General features: G+C 41.4%; 1 protein-coding gene across 9 annotated transcripts in view; it reads right to left on the reverse strand.

Annotated features, from left to right (window-relative positions):
* The window catches only part of DMD (dystrophin), a 4,177,531-nt gene that overhangs the window by 2,424,651 nt on the left and 1,729,744 nt on the right, over nucleotides 1-23,136 (reverse strand). For all 9 annotated transcript variants that reach the window (XM_075336500.1, XM_075336497.1, XM_075336505.1 and 6 more), the window contains 4 exons: nucleotides 21,933-22,094; nucleotides 15,634-15,744; nucleotides 12,434-12,607; nucleotides 6,674-6,829 (listed from right to left, as the gene is read on the reverse strand). In XM_075336500.1, coding sequence (XP_075192615.1) covers nucleotides 6,674-6,829; nucleotides 12,434-12,607; nucleotides 15,634-15,744; nucleotides 21,933-22,094 — 603 coding nt within the window. The remainder of the gene's footprint in view (nucleotides 1-6,673; nucleotides 6,830-12,433; nucleotides 12,608-15,633; nucleotides 15,745-21,932; nucleotides 22,095-23,136) is intronic.

Raw genomic sequence — 23,136 nt, forward strand, 5'->3', positions numbered from 1 at the left:
ACTAATCTCCTGCACGCCGAATGTTTACCGGCAAATTATTACTGACATGAGAAGACAACAGAGTGGATGCTCTCACTGTGTAGAATGCACAGTGCACAGCTCACAGGGAGGGACAGAGCAGGCATGAGCACAGCCCCCGAAATGAGCGTCACTAATGATGCTTCATTTAAGGGAGCAGGTTGCTTCATTTAAGGGAGCAGGTAGAGGCTGTGACATTGATAGCAGCCTCTGGGATAGCTCTGATGATTTTTTTTGAGTAGCCCAGCATGCAATGTGATTCTCAAATGAAGTGTCATCACACAGGAATAGGGAAAAAAATAGAATAGCAGTTAGATAATGTAGTTAGGGAATGGTAGGGAATTTTTAATACAAGTAAATTAGGAAATAGCTCAGATTAGAGCCCTAAATAGATGATAATTTACCTGGAAATTTGGTTTGACTTCAGACCACTCCTTTAAGTTTGAGATTCTGGATGCTAAGTCACTATCTTTTTCTACTTCTTTAAAGGGCACCTGTCAGGTCCAATATGCACCCAGAACCACCAGTAGTTCTGGGTGCATACTTCTAATCCATGCCTAACTATCCCTGTATTCACTAGCATAGATAAAGAGATCTTTAGAAAAAGTATTTTTAAGGATCTTTTATCGTATGCTAATGAGTATGGGGACTATTCCCAAAGGCATTGCTTCCCTTGCTAGTTGGCTCCATTAGCATGTTAGTACACCCCTGTGGGCGTGATAACATGCTAATGAATGTGCAGCGTCAGAGGATGATCTCACTCACCACTCTGCTGCCATCGCCGCCTGACACTGGATTTCGTCTCAGTGCGCATGACCCCGGAGTTTTGGTCATGCGCACTATGAATCCGGGTATATGCGTCCCGGCTTCAAACTGAAGTAGTGCGCATGACCGAAAGTCCGGGATCATGCGCACTGAGTCAAAATCCAGTGTCGGGTGGCAATGGCAGCAGAGAGGTGAGTGAGATCATCCTCTGATGCTGCGCATTCATTAGCATGATAGCACACCCACAGGAAAGTACTAACATGCTAATGGAACCGACTAGCAAGGGAAGTAATACCCAGGGGACTAGTCCCCTCGCTCATTAGCAAACGATAAAAGATCTTTAGAAATAGTTTTCTAAAGATCTCTTTATCTATCCTACCAGATACAGGGACAGTTAAGCGGGCTTTACACGCTACAATATCATTGCCGATATCGCTAGCAAGTGTACCCGCTCCCATTGTTTGTGCGACATGGGCATATCGCTGCCCGTTGTGCACTAAATCGCGCACCCCCGTCATACGGACTTACCTGCCCCACAAAGTTGCTCTGTCCGGCAATCCGCCTCCTTTCTAAGGGGGCGGGTCGTGTGGAGTCACAGCGCCGTCACACGGCAGGCGTCCAATAGAAGCGGAGGGGCGGAGATGAGCGGGATGTAAACATCCTGCCCACCTCCTTCCTTCCGCATAGCCGGTGGAGGCAGGTAAGGAGATGTTCCTCGCTCCTGCGGTGTCACACATAGCGATGTGTGCTGCCGCAGGAATGAGGAACAACATCGCTAATGAGCGTTAAACGATTTTTGGTTTTAGGATGACCCCTCTGTGGCAAACGATTTTGGCCGCTTTTGCGATCATTTTAGGTCGCACAAAAGTGTCACACGCTGCGATATCGTTAATGATGCCGGATGTGCGTCACTAACGGCGTGACCCCGACGATAAAACATTAACGATATCGTAGCGTGAAAAGCCCCCTTTAGTCTGGGATCAGCAATATGACCCGGAACTGCTCATGGTTCTGGGTGCATATTGGACCGGACAGGTTCCCTTTAATATGCAATGCATCAAGCATTTGAGGGAGTTTTGCTCATTTCATTATATTCTAAAAAATTAAACAAGATGTCTTATTTCAAATTGGCATTAAATAAAAAAGCTGAAGCAATTTGGAAGCTTAATTAAGAATTACTCCCTAGTCATCTTTTTAAATTAGCGTATAGTCTCCAACCTGGAAAGTTTCTCAATTTATAGCACAATACTCCTGTATAAGGGCACATAGCATGAAAAAGTCCTTTGTTGGTTGCAGATAAAAATGACTTAACACTAATACTAAATTCACAGGGAGTCCTGCAGTCGGCAATGAAACAGATTAAAATAATGTATGCTGTGACATTTCTGAATCTTCTGTGCAATAGACTGAGGATAGTGTAGGTAGAAGTGGTAATGGACAAACACCCTGCTGGCAAGCCTGAAGCAATATTTTAATCAGACGCACATTCAGGAATTTTAACAATCTGCATTACTTCTGCTAGGATGTATCCATAGTTGATAGGTGTAACATGTTTACATTTTTATCTTTGTGTACAAGGATGACATATGACCGCAGCAGATGTATTTTATTTGTTGTGAAGAATAGCAATCATAATGGACACCTACTTAACACTTTAACAGGATATTATGTCAAGAAAAGTTTTTGTTACCAACTTACAAATGTAGCAGAACTGAGCTAGTCAATGCAGTAGACCTAATATTTTATTCTATTTTATGTGATGTCAGTGGATTTCCATAACACATTAGTTTGTAATACGCAAAAGAGACAGTTCAGTTCAGCTCTGCTGCATCTGTATGTAGTAAGATCTGATTTACGCAGCTATTTACTAAAAATGATAAAAATGTGCATAGCTTCAACATCTTAATCTCTGTCAGTCTAAAGGTTAAGTCACTCAGGTGGATTATACAATATTTGCCGAAAATGAAATATTCTTCCCTGCACCATTGCCTATATACATATTTATGCTGTAAGGCAAACAATGCAGAAAATCGAGGGAGTGAACAACCTTTCCAATACAAAGAATTTTCACATTAGCATTATGATGAGGAAAGGATTTCCTGTTGCAGGGAGTGACAATCTTATCAGGTGTAATAAAAACGAAAAAAGAAATCCTAGAGAAAGCTGTTAATTCCTACAGTGCTTCTTTTACCAGGACAATGATCTAGCACACTCTGCAGGAGAAACAACGGATTAACGTCAAGCAGAGATTGGAGATATCAATGAGTGGCCAAGTGCTTACACGCGTCAAGTGAAAATGTTCACCACTTGTACACTACTGTGGTGTTTATATTATCAGTTAACTATGAAAATACATACAGCTGCACTTTAGAATGCTAACAACGAATAAGGGAACTCTACTATTGCATTACTGCTATAGGAATATTTGAAAAAAGAGATACTTAGCTTATGTATTGACCAATGCATGTGAGCCCGATAACCATGACAAGGTGATCTCAATATACTAGAACCCTAACTTAAATGCCTATTGGGGTTTAAAATCTACAAGTAGCCAGATATATCAGTTACATGACAATAGTTTTCAATGTTGGGCTGAAAAAGATGATCAAAGTTTGCCTTTAGAAGAAGGGACTTAAAGTAGACCTGTCAGAAGTGAAGCGTTCTGTTCTTATTTTATTCCTGCTGCTCCTCTGAGTATTCTTTTTTTCTTTTTAATTAGCTATACAGTTTCAGAGATATGGACCTTTTTATATAGTGCTAATTTTTATGGTTTTTACCAAGTAAGCATTGCTCGTAGAATTCCTTAAGGCTGCTTTACACATTACAATTTCTCACATGTCACGATCGCACCAGCCCCCATCATTTCTGCGGCACGGGCAATTTGTTGCCCGTGTCGCACAAAGTCAATAACCTCCGTCACACATACTTACCTCCCGAACGACTGCGCTGTGGGCAGCGAGCATCCTCTTCCTGTAGTGGGAGGGACGTTCGGCATCACAGCGACGTCACACAGCGGCCGGCCAATAGAAGCGGAGGGGCGGAGATGAGCGGGACATAAACATCTCGCCCACCTCCTTCCTTCTGCATTGCCAGCGGGACGCAGGTAAGCTGCAGTTCATCATTCCCAGGGTGTCACACGGAGCGATGTGTGCTGCCGTGGGAACAATGAACAACCGGACGTTCGATTTATAGAAAATGAGCGACGTGTCAACGAGCAACGATAAGGTGAGTATTTTTGCTCGTTCACACTCGCTCGTAGCTGTCCCACGCTACGATATGTCAAACGATGCCGGATGTGCGTCACTACCGACGTGACACCAACGACATATCGTTAGATATATCGTAGCGTGTAATGCCCGCTTTAGGGATGAGACTTAAGATTGCCCTGCATAATTATCTTGCCCGCTTTGTAAAGACCAAAAAATTAGCACTAAAGGAAAAGGTCCAAATGTCTTGGAATGTATGGTGGATTTTAAAATAAGGTAAATAAATGGGATACTAAGGAAAGCAATGGAAATTACAAAAGCACAAATATTGGCCAACTCTGTCATTGTGGCAGGGTCTCTGTAAAGGGAATCTGTCAGCAGCATTTTTCCTTGCAATCTGAGAGCACCATTATGTATGGGAAGAGAGTCTGATAACAGCGATGTGCCACTTACTGGGCTGTGTCTTACTCTTTCAATACAATCAGTGTTTTAGCAGCAGAAGATAATCACTACATGACAACTGGCCTCGTGCATCATAGTCTAACCACACTCACAGCACTGAATAGCAGCTCTGTCACTATAAAATGTAAAAGAGCCAGAATGAGATTCGGTTTCTATCTTTGCTGTTGGGGGAAATCAAATAGCCGAATGCTTGGAAATGAAATAAAGGTGGTTTATTCGTGTTTCAAAGTGATCCTCACTTATTCCTCGGGAAGGCCACCAGTACCTGATGGCTTTCCTGAGGAAGAAGTAAGAGTCACTTCAAAACGCATTGAATATATAATCTTATATATTATTTCTAAGCATTTGGCTATTTGATTTCCTCCACCAGCGCAGATAGAAACCACATCAAACTCCAGTTTCTTTGTATTTCTGCCAACTTTATGGCTTGTGTCATCTACAGCAGCTCATTTCAGGCTCTGACCAAGGTTGTGAGACACAACCACACTAGTGGAGGAATTACTTTTTTTTTCAATTTACTATATTATCGCACTCAGTTTGTCCACTGTTTTTTCCCTATACAATGTACACAGAAAGCTGTGATGTGGATGGGGTCATATACAGCTCAACAGCTGAGCGCTGCTAGATCTGCAGCAGAGAAAACTATGATTCTAGCATAACGGCTGCAGCCAGCAAACTAAGTGATACATCACTGGAATCAGAGTCTATGTTCCTAGCTCATGATGCTGCCAGATTACAAAACAACTGCTGACAGTTTCAAGATGTCCTAAAGAGAATTTAAAGACACTCATTGCTTAGCGTACAGAAAGGTCATCAATACCAGAAATCCGGCAGCCCCTGCGATCAGTTGCTATAAGCTCCCAGCAGCTGGATATAAACACATTGAACAGAGTTGCTGCTGCTGCTGTGACCTGCAGAACAGCTACTACTACTCTAGAGAATAGCATCTGTTCTCCAGTATCTTGCAAAACAGCCACATATTATATAGAGCTGTACATTCCAGTCTGAAATATGGGGTTCCTAGATGGGCTAAATTTGTATTGAACAATTGTTAACAATAAACGGTATAAATTATATCTACATTGAAAGTGCTAACCTGTTAGCTGATGCTTACTGTCTAAACCATGGGCAGCATGAATCAAAGATCGGTTCCTGCATTAGGCCTCTTTCACATGTCAGTGATTCTGATACGTATATTGCTGTTTTTACACGTACCAGATTCATGGACAATTACAGACCCATTAAAATCAATGGGTCTGCGCACACATAAGTGATTTCTCACTGACTGTGTTTCTGTGCGGTGCACACGCATGTCCATGTATTCCACTCAGACAAGAGTCCATTTTTCTCTGGCATTACTGATGTCACATGGACCATACCGTTGTGTGATCTGTGTTACACGTTCTAGAGAAAAAAAGTATCTTTGAAATAAAATGATTTTTAGGCTATGTGCGCACGTTGCGTATTTGCATGCAGTTACGCTGTGATCTGCACCGCAGCGTAACTGCATGCGTCCTGCGTCCCCAGCATAATCTATGAAGATTATGCAGGAGCCGTGCACACGTGGAGTATTAGAGCGCAGCGCTTCGGCTGCTGCCCGAAGCGCGCATTCTAAGAAGTGACATGTCACTTCTTTCGTGCGCTCTGCCTGCAGCCCCCGCTCTGTCTACTCAGAGCGCATGAAATCGGCTTTTTTTTTCATTACAGACTCTTTCTGCAGCGATTTGAAGTGCACGTGTGCTGTTCAAATCACTGCAGGAATCTCTGCAGGGACAGTACGCAACGTGCGCACATAGCCTTATACTCACCTGTCTCCAGCGATGCTGTTCCCGGCTGCTGCTGTCACCTGGTCAATGTCAGCTAATTATGCTCATGAATATTCACTGCACCGCAACCCAGAAGCAGCAGCAGAGGGGGGACTGCGGCGGCCAGAGACAGCAGAGCCGGAGACGGCAGTGCCGGGGACAGGTGAGTATAGGAGTGCCAGATCTCCTTGTTCTATCACAGATAGCACACATGTGTCAAAATCATGGTACACGGAGGGCCATATGCATCTTTAACATGTCAGTAAAAAATGTCTGTGTTTATGACTGACGTGTGAAAGAGGCCTTAATCTGGGTCATCGTGACCATGGTTCTGGGAGCTTGATAGGTTACCGTTAAATAGTTTACTACAATTTTTGAAGAATGTATCAATAGGTTATGTGGAAGACATAGTTTTACCTTTGCACCTAGCTCATTGTATTGAAGCTTTAAAGCCGTGAGCCTTTCGTCCAGATCTTTAGGGTTCTCGGTTTGCTGTTTTTGCACAATTTGTCGTCCTGTTTTTATCACTGTTTCCACTTCAGATTTAACTTCACTTAAAATTTTGTACAGTTTCTGTGGAAAGATACCAACATTTTTTTTTAGGAATTTCCAAATTGTTAGAAAATGTCTTTCCATAAAATTCTGATTGTTCACGACTAGGGATTATTTATTTTATTATTATTATTTATTTATAGAGCACCATTAATTCCATGGTGCTGTACATGAGAAGGGGGTTACATACAAAATACGTATACAAGTTACAGTAGACAGACTAGTACAGAGAGAAGAGGGCCCTACCCTTGCGGGCTTACATTCTATAGGATTATGGGGAGGAGACAATAGGTGGGGTGTAGGTCAGGCGGCAGCTCCGCACGGTGGTCGGGCGGCAGCTCCGCACGGTGGTCGGGCGGCAGCTCCGCACGGTGGTCGGGCGGCAGCTCCGCACGGTGGTCGGGCGGCAGCTCCGCACGGTGGTCGGGCGGCAGCTCCGCACGGTGGTCGGGCGGCAGCTGCGCACGGTGGTCGGGCGGCAGCTGCGCACGGTGGTCGGGCGGCAGCGAGTTCATTGTAGATTGTAGGCATTTCTGAACAGGTGCGTTTTCAGGTTCCGTTTCAAGTTTGCAAGAGTAGGGGATAGTCTGACGTGTTGAGGCAGCGAGTTCCAGGAGACTGGGGATGCTCGGGAGAAGTCTTGGAGTCGGTTGTGTGAGGAGCGAATGAGAGAGGAGGAGAGGAGGAGATCTTGGGAGGACCGGAGGTGACGTGTTGGAGTGTAGTGGGAGAGTAGTTCGGAGATGTACGGAGGGGAAAGATTATGCACAGCTTTGTAGGTCAGTGTTAGAAGTTTGAATTGGATACGGTGGAAGATTGGAAGCCAGTGGAGGGACATGCAGAGAGGAGAAGCGGGGTGGTATTGAGGAGAGAGGTGGATAAGTCGGGCAGCAGAGTTAAGGATGGACTGGAGAGGGGCAAGCGTGTTGGCAGGGAGGCCACAGAGGAGGATGTTACAGTAGTCGAGGCGGGAGATTATGAGGGCATGCACTAGCATTTTAGTAGATTGCAAATTTAGGAAAGGGCGGATTCTGGAAATATTTTTGAGTTGAAGACGGCAGGAGGTGGTGAGGGATTGGATGTGTGGTATGAAGGATAAGGCAGAGTCAAAGGTCACTCCGAGGCAGCGAACTTTGGGTACTGGCGAGAGCGTGGTGTTATTTATTGTAATAGATAGATCAGGTGGAGAGTGTAGGTGAGACGGAGGAAAGATGATTAGTTCAGTTTTGGCCACATTGAGCTTTAGGAAGCGAGAGGAGAAGAAGGAGGATATAGCAGATAGACATTTCGGGATTTTGGACAGCAGAGATGTGGCATCTGGGCCAGAGAGGTAGATCTGGGTGTCGTCGGCATATAGGTGGTATTGGAAGCCATGGGACTTTATGAGTTGTCCCAGGCCAAATGTGTAGATAGAGAAAAGTAGGGGTCCTAGGACAGAGCCTTGAGGGACGCCAACAGAGAGATGGTGGGATGAAGAGGTTGTGTGGGAGTGGGAGACACTAAAAGTGCGATTTGAGAGGTATGAAGAGATCCAAGAGAGGGCGAGGTCTCTGACACCAAGGGAAGAGAGGATCTGTAGTAGGAGGGAGTGGTCAACGGTATCGAAGGCTGAGGACAGGTCTAGGAGTAGGAGTATAGAGAAGTGCTTGTTCGCTTTGGCAGTAAGCAAGTCATTTGTGATTTTAGTCAGGGCAGTTTCGGTGGAGTGATGTGGACGGAAGCCGGACTGTAGGTTGTCAAAGAGAGCGTTAGAGGAGAGGTGGGAGGAAAGTTCAGCATGGACATGCTGTTCCAGGAGTTTTGAGGCAAGTGGGAGTAGTGATATGGGGCGGTAGCTGGTAGTAGAGGTTGGATCGAGGGAAGGTTTCTTTAGGATAGGTGTGACTGTTGCATGTTTAAAGGCAGAGGGGAAGGTTCCAGTCGTTAAAGATAGGTTGAAGAGATGGGTTAAGGCTGGAATAAGGATGGTGGTGAGGTTGGGAAGGAGGTGGGATGGCATGGGGTCAAGTGCGCAGGTGGTGAGGTGCGCTTTTGAGAGCAGACGTGCAAGCTCTCCTTCGGTGATGGTGGGGAGGAAGTTTATGGGGGAGGGGCAGTGGTCAGCTACATGAAGGGGTTGTGGTGGCTGAGCAGAGAAGACTTGCCTTATTAGGTCGATTTTTTCTTGGAAATAGGTGGCAAATTCTTCTGCAGAGATGAGGGAGGTTGGAGGGGGCAGTGGTGGGCGAAGGAGGGAGTTGAAAGTGTTGAATAACTGTTTGGGGTTGTGTGTTAGAGAGGATATGAGGTTTCTGAAGTAGTCGTGTTTAGCGGAGGTGAGGACTGAACGAAATGTGTGAATTGCATTTTTGAATGTGGTGAAGTCTTCCTGGGAGTGCGTTTTCTTCCACCGCCGCTCTGCAGCCCTAGACCTTTGCCGCAGGGATGATCGAATACCTCAAATATTCAGCTTCACTAATATTTGCCGAATAGGTCGCTGCTATTCGACTATTCGCGAATATTTGATGTGCAATTTAAGTCTATTGGAAACCCGAATAACAACCATCTGGAACTATTCGGGCTTCCTGTAGACTTACATTGCTCATCGAATATTCGCATAGCGGCGAGTTTTTCGTCGGATATTCGCAAAGCTGAATATTTGAGGTATTCGATCATCCCTACTCACGACTAAGACTAAAAATGATACAACCATTCCTAATGTGGCTGCCAACGCCTGTATAAGGTACATTTCATTTTTATTTTTTCTAATATAGAAAGCGCTCAGGTAATAAACTTACAAATTCATTTCATGCACAGGATCACTGACAATAGTTAAACATATTAATCATTCTCATATATTTTCTATCTCTATCCGAGGTAATGGAATCTACATTTATGGGCGCCTTATAAAATGCAATACTATAGCTTACAGTTCAGATTTGCACCATGAAAATGTCATGGGTAAGTATTACATTCGGCTTTTTTCAGTGCTGAATGGTAATGATTCTTGATTTTGCTTGGTGTGCACTATGGAGGATGTACACTGATGATTTTATATCATGTAGAATTACCTGAAACACTGAGACAGCATTGCGTGATTGTTAAAGTTCAGTTCCTACAATGTGCCAGGAGTTCTAGATGAATAAATTATAATAATATATTGCAGTTTTTATGACTAGCAGTTGTAAGTGAAAGTGCATTAGCAGTGCCAAACAGGACAATACATAGAAGCCAAAGAGTAAAACAAAAGAACCTTTATTGGCAACTTGTGTTAAATAAAAGGAACTCACATAAATGCTATATTTCTCCAATTAATAATATTTTTAATTAAAACTTAGCAGTCCGCTCGCCACACTTGGTCTATGGAGTGCTACAGTGAAATGGCTTTTTAAACTCATCTTTATCCTAAGTGCTCAGAATAATTTACCCCTGGCTATGCTTACTGGACCCTTTAATGACCTCACAAACAAACAGATTAAATACACATTTGTTCTCTGCTGCTTCATTAAGCACAATAATTGAGAGATACACTGGTTAGAATTACCAAAATACATAGTAAAAATAACATTCAAAACATGGGAAATATCGACTAAGTATAAACTCGAGGCAGAGGATCGTAAAATTGACCTGATTAAACCACATATTGCGGTTTGGAAACACTGAAGAATAAATCAACCATAACTTGACAAGCTGCATTGGTGTCAGGAGGTCTAATAAGTGTTTTCAATGGAACAATTGTCATTTATTCATCAGAGTATTGACACATTTGCAGGAACAGTTACTGGAGAACATTTTTCAATATTTTTAGGCAAGAGTAAAGGGGGCTTTACACGGTAGCGATATCGCGCATGCGATTGTTTGTGATCGCTGCCGTAGCGAACATTATCGCTACGCAGCGTCACACATACTTACCTGGTCGGTGGCGTCGCTGTGACTGCCGAACAATCCCTCCTTCAAGGGGGAGGGACGTTCGGCATCACACCGACGTCACTGCAACGTCACTAAGCGGCCGACCAATCAAAGCAGAGGGGAGGAGATGAGCAGGACGTAACATCCCGCCCACCTCCTTCCTTCCTCATTGGGGCCGGCGGCAGGTAAGGAGACGTTCCTCGCTCATGCGGTGTCACACATAGCGATGTGTGCTGCCGCATGAGCGATGAACCACAACGCTAAACAACCCTTACCGATTTTTGACTTTGGGACGACCTCTCCATGGTGAACGATTTTCACCATTTTTGAGGTCGCCTAAGGTCGCTGGTAAGTATTACACGGTGCGATATCGTTAATGACGCCGGATGTGCGTCACTAACAACTTGACCCCGGCGAGCAAACATTAACGATATCGTAGCGTGTAAAGCCCCCTTTACACTTGCAAGTGACTCCTGCGAGTTTCGCATAGCATCACTCGGCACGGCCTGCTGCTCTCCGGACAGGAGCAGGTCTACTATATAGAAATAAATGCAGCTGACCCACTCCTGTCCAGAGAGCAGCAGGCCGTGCTGGGTGATGTGATGCGAGACTCCGGCTAGTACATTAGTTTTAGTTCACTAAGTGCACACGTTGAGTATTTGGTGAGTATTATTAGGCCTTGTGCACACGTTGAGAATTTTGTGATTTTTTTTTTTCACCTCAGTATTTGTAAGTCAAATACAGGAACAATCATAGGAAAATTATTCTAGAAACACGTCATCACTTCAACATTTCTTAGCCACTCCTGGTTTTGGCTTCCAAATACTGAGGAAAGAAACTCACAAAATACTGAATTTATGAACATGGTCTAAGATTTGGATTTTTAATGTCTTTAAGGTCGGAGTCACACTTGAGAGGGACTTGCCAATGACTCGCGTGAGTCTCACATTGCATCACCTGGCACTGTCTGTCGCTGTCTGGACAGGAGCATCTCAGCTATATAAAACTACATGCTTCTGACCGGCTCCCGTCAGGAGAGTGTGCTGCCGTGCTGGGTGATGCGATATGTGATTCCGGCCTAAATCTCCGGCTACTTTTTGTGCTCTATAAACCCACTGAGACATTTGGAGAGGTTCTGCCTTTTCAAGCCACATGAACACTTTCAGTATTTGGTGAGTTTTGTTCCTTAGTATGTGTAAGCCAAAACCAGGAGAGGAACCATCAGAAGAAAAGTATATAAACATGTGAAACACGTCTGCATTTTTCCCCTACTCCTGGTTTTGACTTAAAAAACTGAGGTAGAAGACTTCATAAATACTGAATTTGTGTGCATGGTCTTTGGGAACAGTGCTCTGGAAGCAAAGGTACTCTTCTACATATCTAATATTTGAATTATCAAAGGGGTTGTTTGGTCTGAAATCCATAAGTCTGTATTTACTCTCTTTAACTGAAGACATGAATCTTCAAATTGTGTACACTGTGTGGTTGTGAGGATTTGCCAATTTCAGAAAGGGAACAGAGTATCTGCACTTATCTTTTTGTCGTATGCTGGCAAAACATTGACTGCTAGTAATTTGGTCCAGACAGATGAAACTTACGGCAATCAATTACACAATACAGTCTACTGTCTGCCTATATTTCAGAATATACAGTATATAATCATAGTCATACTTATGGAAAAAACAATAAAAACTGTTGAATTTCGCCAAATAAATCGTTTTGAAGAACAACACTCACCATACAATGATCCAACTGTGTCTGAACAGCATCCTGCTCAACACTCTTCATTTCCAAAACTGGTAATTCCAAGGTCACTTCATCAAGAATTCTTTTAGATTCTTTAAGACGGTGCTCAAAATTTACTGGTTTCTGGAAAAGTCTGAACTTTGTAGAAACTTCTTGCAGTTTTTTCTAAAAATACAGAATATCACATATAATTTTATTTTTAATTAAATACATAAAATGGGAACTACCGCATATAGATTGAATGAGCAATAAACTAATCTAAGACATCTTATCTATTAAAATGCACATATTAGGAGTTTACCATGTACTAATAGCATAGTAGTACATTTTCTACACAGTAGGTTTTAAAAACTACAATGCCCAATCAATTACTAGTCATGGTTATATTCACAAATCACCAGCAGTGGGGTATAGATACAACAGTGATGACACACAAGGAGATTATTATTATTATTTATTATTATAGCACCATTTATTCAATGGCGCTATACAAATGAAAAGGGTAGTTATAAAAACAAGTACAACAATCATGAACATTACAAACACAGACTGATACAGGAGGAGAGAGGACCCTGCCCGTGAGGGCTCACAGTCTACAGGGAATGGGTGAGGATACAATAGGTGAATATAGAGCTGGTTGCGCAGTGGTCTAATGGACTGAGGGTTAATGTAGGTTGTAGGCTTGTCAGAAGAGGTGAATCTTCAGGTTCCTTTTGAAGCTTTCCACAATAGGCGAGAGTCTGATATGCTGTGGTAGAGCATTCCAGAGTATGGAGGAGGCGCGGGAGAAATCTTGTGTGCGATTGTGGGAAGAGAAGATAAGAGAGGAGTAGAGAAAGAAATCTTGTGAGGATCTGAGGTTGTGTGCAAGTAGGTACCGGGAGACTAGGTAACATATGTAAGGAGGAGACAGGTTGTAGATGGCTTTTAATGTCATGGTTATGGTTTTGAACTGGAGTATTTGGATAATGGGAAGCCAGTGAAGGGATTGGCAGGGAGGCGAGGCCAGGGAATAGCAAGGGGACAGGTGGATTAATCGGGCCACAGAATTTAGGATAGATTGCAGGGGTGCAAGAGTGTTGTAAGGGAGGCCACAGAGCAGGAGGTTGCAGTAGTCGAGGCGGGAGATGATGAGGGCATGCACCAATGTTTTTGCTGATTCTTGGTTAAGGAAAGCACAAATCCGGGAGATATTTTTGAGTTGTAGTCGGTATGAGATGAAGATGGCTTGGATGTGTAGCTTGAAGGATAGAGCAGAGTCAAGGGTTACTCCGAGGCAACAAGCTTGCAAGACTGGGGAGAGTGAGCAGCTATCAAATTTGATGGAAAGGCTTGTTGGATGGGTTGAGTGAGGAGGTGAAGAGATAATGAATTCTGTTTTGTCCATGCTAAGCTTTAGGAATCGCGCAGAGAAGAAGGATGAAATATCAGACAGACATTGTGGGATTTTGGTTAGAAGGGAGGTGATGTCAGGTCCAGAGAGGTAGATCTGCTTGTCATTGGCATAGATATGATGCTGAAAGCCATGGGACTCTATGAGCTGTCCCAAGTTGAAGGTGTAGATGGAAAACAACAGGGGTCCAAGAACTGAACCTCGGGGGACACCGACAGATAGAGGGCGAGATGAGGAGGTGATGTGAGAATGGGAGATGCTGAAAGTTCTGTCGGTTAGGTATGAAAAGATCCAAGATAGGACCAAGTCTGTGATGCCCAGAGATGAGAGAATCTGTAATAGGAAGACGTGGTTCACTGTGTCGAAGGTAGAGGACAGGTCCAGGAGGAGGAAGACAGAATAGTGTCACTTGGCTTTGGCGGTTAGTAGGTCATTGGTGACTTTAGTTATGGCAGTTTCAGTGGAGTGATGTGGTTGGAAGTCAGATTGTAACCGATTAAAGAGGGAGCAGGAGGAGAGGTGGGAGGACAGCTCAAGATGGACATGCTGTTCCAGTAGTTTTGAGGGATAGGGGAGAAGTGATATGGGGCGGTAGCTAGATACAGAGGATGGGTCAAGGGAGGGCTTTTTGAGGATGGATGTGATCGAAGCATGTTTAAAGCATGAAGGGAATACACCAGTTGTTAGTGATAGGTTGAAGAGATGGGTTAGGGTCGGGATGAGGACTGCGGTGATGTTGTGCAACAGGAGCAGGTTAAGTGCACAGGTGGTTAGATGTGATCTTGAGAGTAGAGGGGAAAAATTATATTCTGTCATGGGGAAGAAGCTGGATTTGGAGGAAGAGGGCTGAGTAGCTATGATGAGGGGCTGTGGGGATTGTGGGTCAAAGCTTGCTCTGATGTCAATCTTCTGCTTGAAGAAAGAGGCAAAGGCTTCAGCTGAGATGAGAGGAGAGGAAGGTGGTGCTGGAGGATGGAGGAGAGAATTAAAAGTGTTGAATAGCTGTTTAAGGTTGTGAGACAGGGAGGCTGGAGATCTCAGAAAAAGGATCCTATGATGCGCCATGGAAACAACGTGTTTGCAGTCATTATGTTGTAATTCATTTTTTGCACTATTGCATGTTACATCAATTATTTATACAATACTATCTGTGATTGATATATTTGTATATAATCTATTTCATTATTCCACTCTGACCCCTGATATTGCTTTATACAGTGGATATTTTTACGCTGAAATTGAGTCTTTCTGGATATGTTTTTTTGAATTTGTTACTTTGCTTTCTATCTTTTGCTTCATCCATTATAATATGTATTGCTATATAAATAAAATAATTTTCTACAACCTTTCAGGCACACATACTAGTTGCCCTCTTCTTCACATATCTTGTTTCGGAGTACTTGCGCATACCCGTACATACATACATCATTGTATGTACTACTGGGACATATTTTGTTTATTGCTTTTGGTCTATTTAATTTCATAGCTTAGATTACGTGCCATGACTGCAGTCTAGCAGTGGTGGCCGAACAGGAGGTCTGCTTAATAGCTCTTTCCAATAGCGCTTGCAAGTACTGCTCTAAAGCAGTGGCAATGCAGAACACTGTTAGCCACCAATCCTAGCCTGCTTCTATGCAACTGTGCACCTCCAATGCTGCAGAGGCAAAGCTGTCTTTTCTATCAGCGGACCATATCACTTAGAAATTCTGAGTTTCTAGAAGCAATTCTGATGTGAGATACATGTTGTTAGTACTTTTGCTTATCACTATGAATAAATAGAGAATAAAAAAAATCTTACCTGTGCTATGTCAATCTGCAAAAGAACCTTTTTGGACATTTCTTTTCCCTGGTTTCTCTTCTTCATTTCATCCAAACTAATTTCATGGCTTATTAGATCAGACTGTATTTTCTAAAAAAACCAAAAACAAAACAAAAAAAAAAGAAAAATATGAACTCAATAAGACTGCAAATAAATTTGTGCATGGACCATGCTTTACAACATATAGATAAATAGAGAGAATCCAAATAAATCTGCCCCATTGTGTTTGAAAAACATTATATATATATATATATATATATATAGATATATAGATATATAGATATATATATATATATATATATATATAATATATATACAGTGATATCCGCAAGTAGCAATTATGTCTGTGTGTATATATACATATATATAGTTTTATATATATATATATATATATATATATATATATATATATATATGTATATATATATATATATATATATATATATATATATATATATATATATATATATATATATATATATATATATATTTATGTATATATATATATATATATATATATATATAAAAACTATATATATATGTATATATACACACACAGACATAATTGCTACTTGCGGATATAACTGTATCCCACAATGCACTGCAGCTTAAACTACTGCTGCTACAAAACAAACGAATAATCATAACTTGGAGACAAACAGCACCCATTGACTCTTTGACTACTCTACTACTACAGAAACAACAACAATATTTTACCCAAGATGAAAATATTATTAAAGAACACATCTGTGGTGACATGACCCATGTATGTGAAAATTGCTTTGCATTTTACAAATGAGATGCCTCTGGATAAAACGTTTACCTAGCAAAAATTTCATGGACAATATTCGCACTATCAACAGATCTTTTGCTTTTGCTTCCATTGGAGTAAGTGCTTCACCACCTCCTGGATATGACCCATACTGTTTTCAAGGTCAAATGACACAACACATAAAATACACAAATGCAGAGGGATGCCATACAACAGATATATTGGAAAGCGCAAATAGAGTGACACATGTCCACTGCTCCTGTCAGCACCACTAAGCATACACAGATGTTCATTTCACCGCACTCCCGAGGCAATCGCATCGGGCCTATTGCTGGTGTATATATATGTATAAATATCTTGAGTTAATACTTGCAACCCTAAGGATTTCTGTAGAGTTTTTTGTGAAATGTACACAGCGATTTATCTATCTATTCATCTATCTATCCATCTATCCATCTATCTATCTATCTTTCTATCTATCCATCTATCCATCTATCCATCTATCCATCTATCCATCTATCCATCTATCCATCTATCTATCTATCTATCTATCTATTCATCTATCTATCCATCTATCCATCTATCTATCTATCTATCTATCTATCCATCTATCCATCTATCTATCTATCTATCTATCTATCTCTCTATCTAAGACCCACAAACAAGCAAGACCTGAAGGCTGCGGCTGTAAAGGCCTGGCAAAGCATTAAGAAGGAGGAAACCCAGCGTTTGGTGATGTCCATGGGTTCCAGACTTAAGGCAGTGATTGCCTCCAAAGGATTCGCAACAAAATATTGAAAATAAAATATTTTGTTTGGGTTTGGTTTATTTGTCCAATTACTTTTGACCTCCTAAAATGTGGAGTGTTTGTAAAGAAATGTGTGCAATTCCTACAATTTCTATCAGATATTTTTGTTCAAACCTTCAAATTAAACGTTACAATCTGCACTTGAATTCTGTTGTAGAGATTTAATTTCAAATCCAATGTGGTGGCATGCAGAGCCCAACTCGCGAAAATTGTGTCACTGTCCAAATATTTCTGGACCTAACTGTATCTATCTATCTATCTATCTACCATGTATCTATTATCTATCTATCTATCTCTCTATCTATCCATCTATCTATCTATCTATCCATGCATCTATCTATCTCTTTATCTATTATCTATCTCTCTCTCTATCTATCTATCTCTCTATCTATTATCTATCTATCTCTCTATCTCTCTATCTCTCTATCTCTCTATCTATCTCTCTATTTCTCTATCTCTCTATCTATCTATCTGTCTATCTATCGCATATCTATCTATCTATCTATCTCTCTATTATCTATCTATCTCTCTATCTCTCTATCTCTCTATCTATCTATCTCTCTATTTCTCTATCTCTCTATCTATCTATCTGTCTATCTATCGCATATCTATCTATCTATCTGTCTCTCTATCTATTATCTATCTATCTATTTATCTCTGCCTATCTGTCTAATTGTCTATCCATCTATCCTCTATTGTTTGTACATTAATGTTAGTGATAGGTTCAGCAATTACTATGACTCTTCTGAAAGTTACTTTAACTGTTCATTGAATGCAATTCTTCATTCACACCACATGATGGCGGAAGAAACCCACTAAATTAGCAGCCTTCTGTTACAAACTTCCCTTTGATGCTGCATAAAATGTATCATACTTATTTTAAAGCATTTAATTATGTGGCTATTTTATTTTTAAGGAGTGGCTGAATTTCTTGTGTTTTGCAGGATGAATTTGTTAAAGTCTATAAACAGTTTTGACCTTAAAAAATCTTTCCCTATTTGACTTTTCCGCATTCTGTCAGCTATAATGCATTTTTTGTTATTTTTTTCTTATATTTTCTGTGAAATATTATTATGACCAAGTATAAGAGTGACAAGGCTACAGTTAAGTAAATTCATAACTTGCTCAGTTATTGCATTCAAAGAGTGGTAATAAATGGAAGCCAAATGTCAGCTCACCTAATGCTAGTGCACGGTCATGAACTCCAAAAAATACAAGGAAACAAGGTAATGCCTAAGACAGTGATTAAGGACCAACATTGCTCAGAAATATGTTGCTGGTTTCATTCTTCTCTTTAATACTCTGTACCATGTACCATACTGGATGCTTTTATTTAATTGGATTTTGAACATTTTCATGGAAACTTTGTGCTTGTCGTATTACCTTTTTTCAGTGGCAATAAATGGTTTCACATCCAATTGAAAGAATGTTTCAAGTGGGGTACCACAAGGCTCTGTTTTTCCCTCAGTGTCGATCCGTATTTTAATAAATTATTTAGGTAAGGGAACCGAAGGTAAGCTAATCAAATTTGCAGACGATGCAAATCTTGGAGGGATAGCTAACACTAGAGAAGACAGGAAAAGGATTCAGAAGGATTTAGATAACCTGGAACTATGGCCAGTGATTAATAGAATGGTATTAACAGGGAGAAGTGCAAAATTCTATATCTGGGCAAGAAAAATGAAAATAACAGAATGGGAGGAATAGAATTAAGCAACAGAATGTGTGAATAAGACTTGGGTATACTAATAGATCCCAGACTGCACATGAGTCAACACTGTGATGCAGCAGCAAAAAAGGCAAACCCAGTTCTGGGATGTATTAAAAGAAGCATTGAATCTAGGTCATTGTGAGAAAATCTGGCATTCCACTTGGCCCCATTTAAGATAAGGCTGCAACTCAGATCTGTAAATGGACTGAGGAAAAAAATCGCCACATGCTGAGATTGTCTGTGAGAGTAGTGTCACTCGCACCCATACAAGTCTATGGAAGTGAGAGAAACATCGGACAGCACTCAGATCTTATGAAAGTGCTGTGTGACATACACACAGGCTCACAATGGAGGAGATGGAGAGATTAATCCCTCCCTCACCTACGGAGCTGTGATCCGATCTCAGGAATGGACCACAGTCGCTTGACACTTGGACTACGCTCGCAGCAGAGCCTGAGCCGAGCGTCATTAGCATATCACATCCGGTGCTCTTACATCAGAAGTGATACACAAGTGTGACTCTACCCTTATTCGGATGAATCTATATTGCTCACCAACTGATCCATTCAAACAGGTGACTTAAGAGACCTATTTTTGTCCTCATTGAGATGACAATGGGATCTCCAGGGATCATCATCTTATCTTCTAGGCTACCAATAAGTTGGAATTGAGGAACAACTCATTTAAATACATTGTCCAAAATGTGAGGTTTTATGTTTGTTCTCTCAAAAAGAGTGCATGAAGGGGAATAAAGTAAACAAATCTCCAGCTGCAGAGAAAAATGGCAGCCTATACACACAGAACGACACCTCTTTCACACGTCTGTGTCTCCGGTACGTATTTGGTCCGTTTCCTCACGTATCGGAGACACGGGCACACGTAGACCCATTAAAATCAATGGGTTTGCGCTCACATGCGTATTCTGCCATGGACTGTTTGTACGTTTGGAGCATCACGGCATCACGGGTGTCACACGGAACGCAAATGGACCACACGGATGTGTTCTGTGTGACATGCACCGGAAAAAACAAGTGTCTGCGAGAAATAAAAAAAAAATGTTACTCACATTCTCCAGCCCTGCTGTCTCTGCCACTGCTTTCACTTGCTTCCGACTGCCGCTCATTATGCTCATTGCATATTCACTTCACTGCGGCCGGAAGCAGCAGCAACGGGAAGTCGACAGGACCGGAGACTGAAGATCAGCACCACGGACAGCAAAGCCAGGGATAGGTGAGTATAAAGTTCCCATTCTCCATGTGTTATCACGGATAACACACGGAGAACACACGTGTGCCATAAACACGGCTCACGGATGGCAATACGCACCTTTGACATGTCCGAGAAAAATGTGCATGATTTTCAGAGACGTGTGAAAGAGGCCGTAGACTGTTCAGTGCATATTTCTATAGAGTGATCTGCTTATCTGAACAGGTTGTTAAATGACTGCCGATCATGCAATGATCATTTATTCCCGCTAATTAATTGGTGTAAATAGTTTGCAAAGGCTCCATACACATTAGATCTCACCAAGATTGGCGGCACTGGAAAGCTATCAGATGTGTAATGGACTCATACATATTAGATTTCACCAAGATCGGTAGCACTGTAAAGCGATCTGATGTGTAATGGACTCATACATATTAGATCTCACGAAGATCGGCGGCACTGGAAAGCTATCTGATGTGTAATGGACTCATACACATTAGATCTCACCAAGATCGGTGGCACTGGAAAGCTATCTGATGTGTAATGGACTCATACACATTAGATCTCACCAAGATCGGTGGCACTGGAAAGCTATCAGATGTGTAATGGACTGATACATATCTCATCAAGATTGGCGGCACTGAAAAGCTATCTGATGTGTAATGGACTCCTACACATTAGATCTTACCAAGATCGGTGGCACTGGAAAGCTATCAGATGTGTAATGGACTCATACATATTAGATCTCACGAAGATCGGCAGCACTGGAAAGCTATCTGATGTGTAATGGACTCATACACATTAGACCTCACCAAGATCGGTGGCACTGGAAAGCTATCTGATGTGTAATGGACTCATACACATTAGATCTCACCAAGATCGGTGGCACTGGAAAGCTATCGGATGTGTAATGGACTCATACATATCTCATCAAGATCGGCGGCACTGAAAAGCTATCTGATGTGTAATGGACTCATACACATTAGATCTTACCAAGATCGGTGGCACTGGAAAGGTATCTGATATGTAATGGACTCGTACATATCTCACCAAGATCGGCGGCACTGGAAAGCTATCTGATGTGTAATGGACCCTTCTGATAAGGATCGGGCAGTTCATAATCAAACAATAGATATCAGGAGAAATAAGCAGCTGACATAGATGTTTTGCAGATGATTTCTCTCCTCTGTCCAATACTTAGTGCTTTTTGTTCACTTAGCTAAGTGTTAAAATTTCTCATCTGACATTGTAGCTAGAGAAGATTATCATCCTTTTGAATTTTACATATTTTTTGTGAAACTGTAAGGATAATGATGAATAGCATGCCTACCCGCACAACAGTTTGCATGGTGCTTTGTATATCACACAGTGTAATTTCACAAAGGATGCAAGGTCATCTCACACACACAGCTGACACATCGTCAAATCTTATTAAGTAACCAAGGGATGACTCACAGGGCCATTCACCGTAATCAGCTTTACAGTATGTGAACAATACTCACTGTAGCAAAGCAAATTGTTTGCAAGTCTGAGTTAAAACTAATAGACACTTCTTGGTGAGTATTTTTGGAACAGTGAATATTGATTTTTTTGATCTGTTCTTGACATGACCTATGTCAATGGTGCATACAGAATACAGGATGAGTTGATTTACCTACCGAGTATAACAATGCATCTATTGCTGTCACTAATAAAGTATCATCCTGCAGCAAAAGTAAAAATGTCTTCCTTTCAAAAAACATATGGTTACAAATCGCATTGAGAGGTTAAGAAGAGCCTACCTGTGCTTCCTGCGGAACCTGGGCTGCATCAATCCTCTCCGAAATATAGGCTGTCAGCTGTCTGTCGGTTGTGCCAAGAGACTCTTGAATTAAGCGAATGGCTTTGTCAATCTCCTGGGCAGACTGAATACTTTGTTCAAGAACCTTTTGTCTCCTTACAGCCTGTAATGAAAAAAGAAAAATGTTATTTTCTCATTCATCAAGTTCATTTGCAGGAAAACATACGTAATTTAAGCAAACACCTTTTTATAAGATGAACTACGTTGACCTCTGCCACTCATTCAGTCTGTCTTAGAAATATTCTGATAATAGTAGAAATTATTATTTAATCAGAAATGTAGAATTTGTAATATAGACACTGACTGAAGTCTTATTGCAGCATGACTGTAAAGCACTGCTAAAATTGTTAAAAGGAAACCTCTTCTGTATGCTGTAATCTTCTGTTCTGAGGCCTATCCCACTTCTTACTGATCTCATTATGTAGTTCAAGAGATTTCATGTACTGAGAATAGGGTCACGGTCACTCCGAGCCAGAGTAAGCTAGTGAAATAACTAAGTGGTGCAAAGATACAAAAGGAAGACACTAAAGATGACAGATGCCATTAAAACAATATCTAAAAAAGACTTGAGAGAACTTAGAAGTGCTATAATAGCTTTACTCAACAATTTAAACATTTGGTTTCATATATACTATAGTCTTATATTCATATCATTTTCTTTGCTTGTCTTCTTAGATGGTATTATTTTTGTTTCTATCTGACACATCATCCATAAAAAAAGAGAATAAGAAAAATAATATAATTATTCAAAGTGGTTATCCAAACCTATACAAGATTGTTGCAAAAAGCTATTAATTGCATAAAGTACAAAACAAAGTAATATTGACCTAACTTTATGCTCCTGTGTTGATATTTTCCTTCTTCCGCTCAACTATGCCTGAGCATTGGGCACCAGTGATGACAAAGCGTGTGCTCCAGGTAATTAAAGATATCATATTTGTCAGGATTTTCCTCTCTTGCAGAGTTTTGTGACATGTTCTAGGTCAGAGTCTCAGTTTGTATTGTGGGACTCTGCTGATTAAATGAATTCCTTTCCCCTTGGAGAGGGGAGGGTTAATTCCAGATCTCCCTCCAGCAGCTCTTGACTCCTAGTCAGGTGTTTTCAATTGGGACCCTGCCCAGATTCTATAAATACCCTCTACTTC

Source organism: Anomaloglossus baeobatrachus, chromosome 2 (genome assembly GCF_048569485.1).
Source record: "Anomaloglossus baeobatrachus isolate aAnoBae1 chromosome 2, aAnoBae1.hap1, whole genome shotgun sequence".
NCBI lineage: Eukaryota > Metazoa > Chordata > Amphibia > Anura > Aromobatidae > Anomaloglossus > Anomaloglossus baeobatrachus.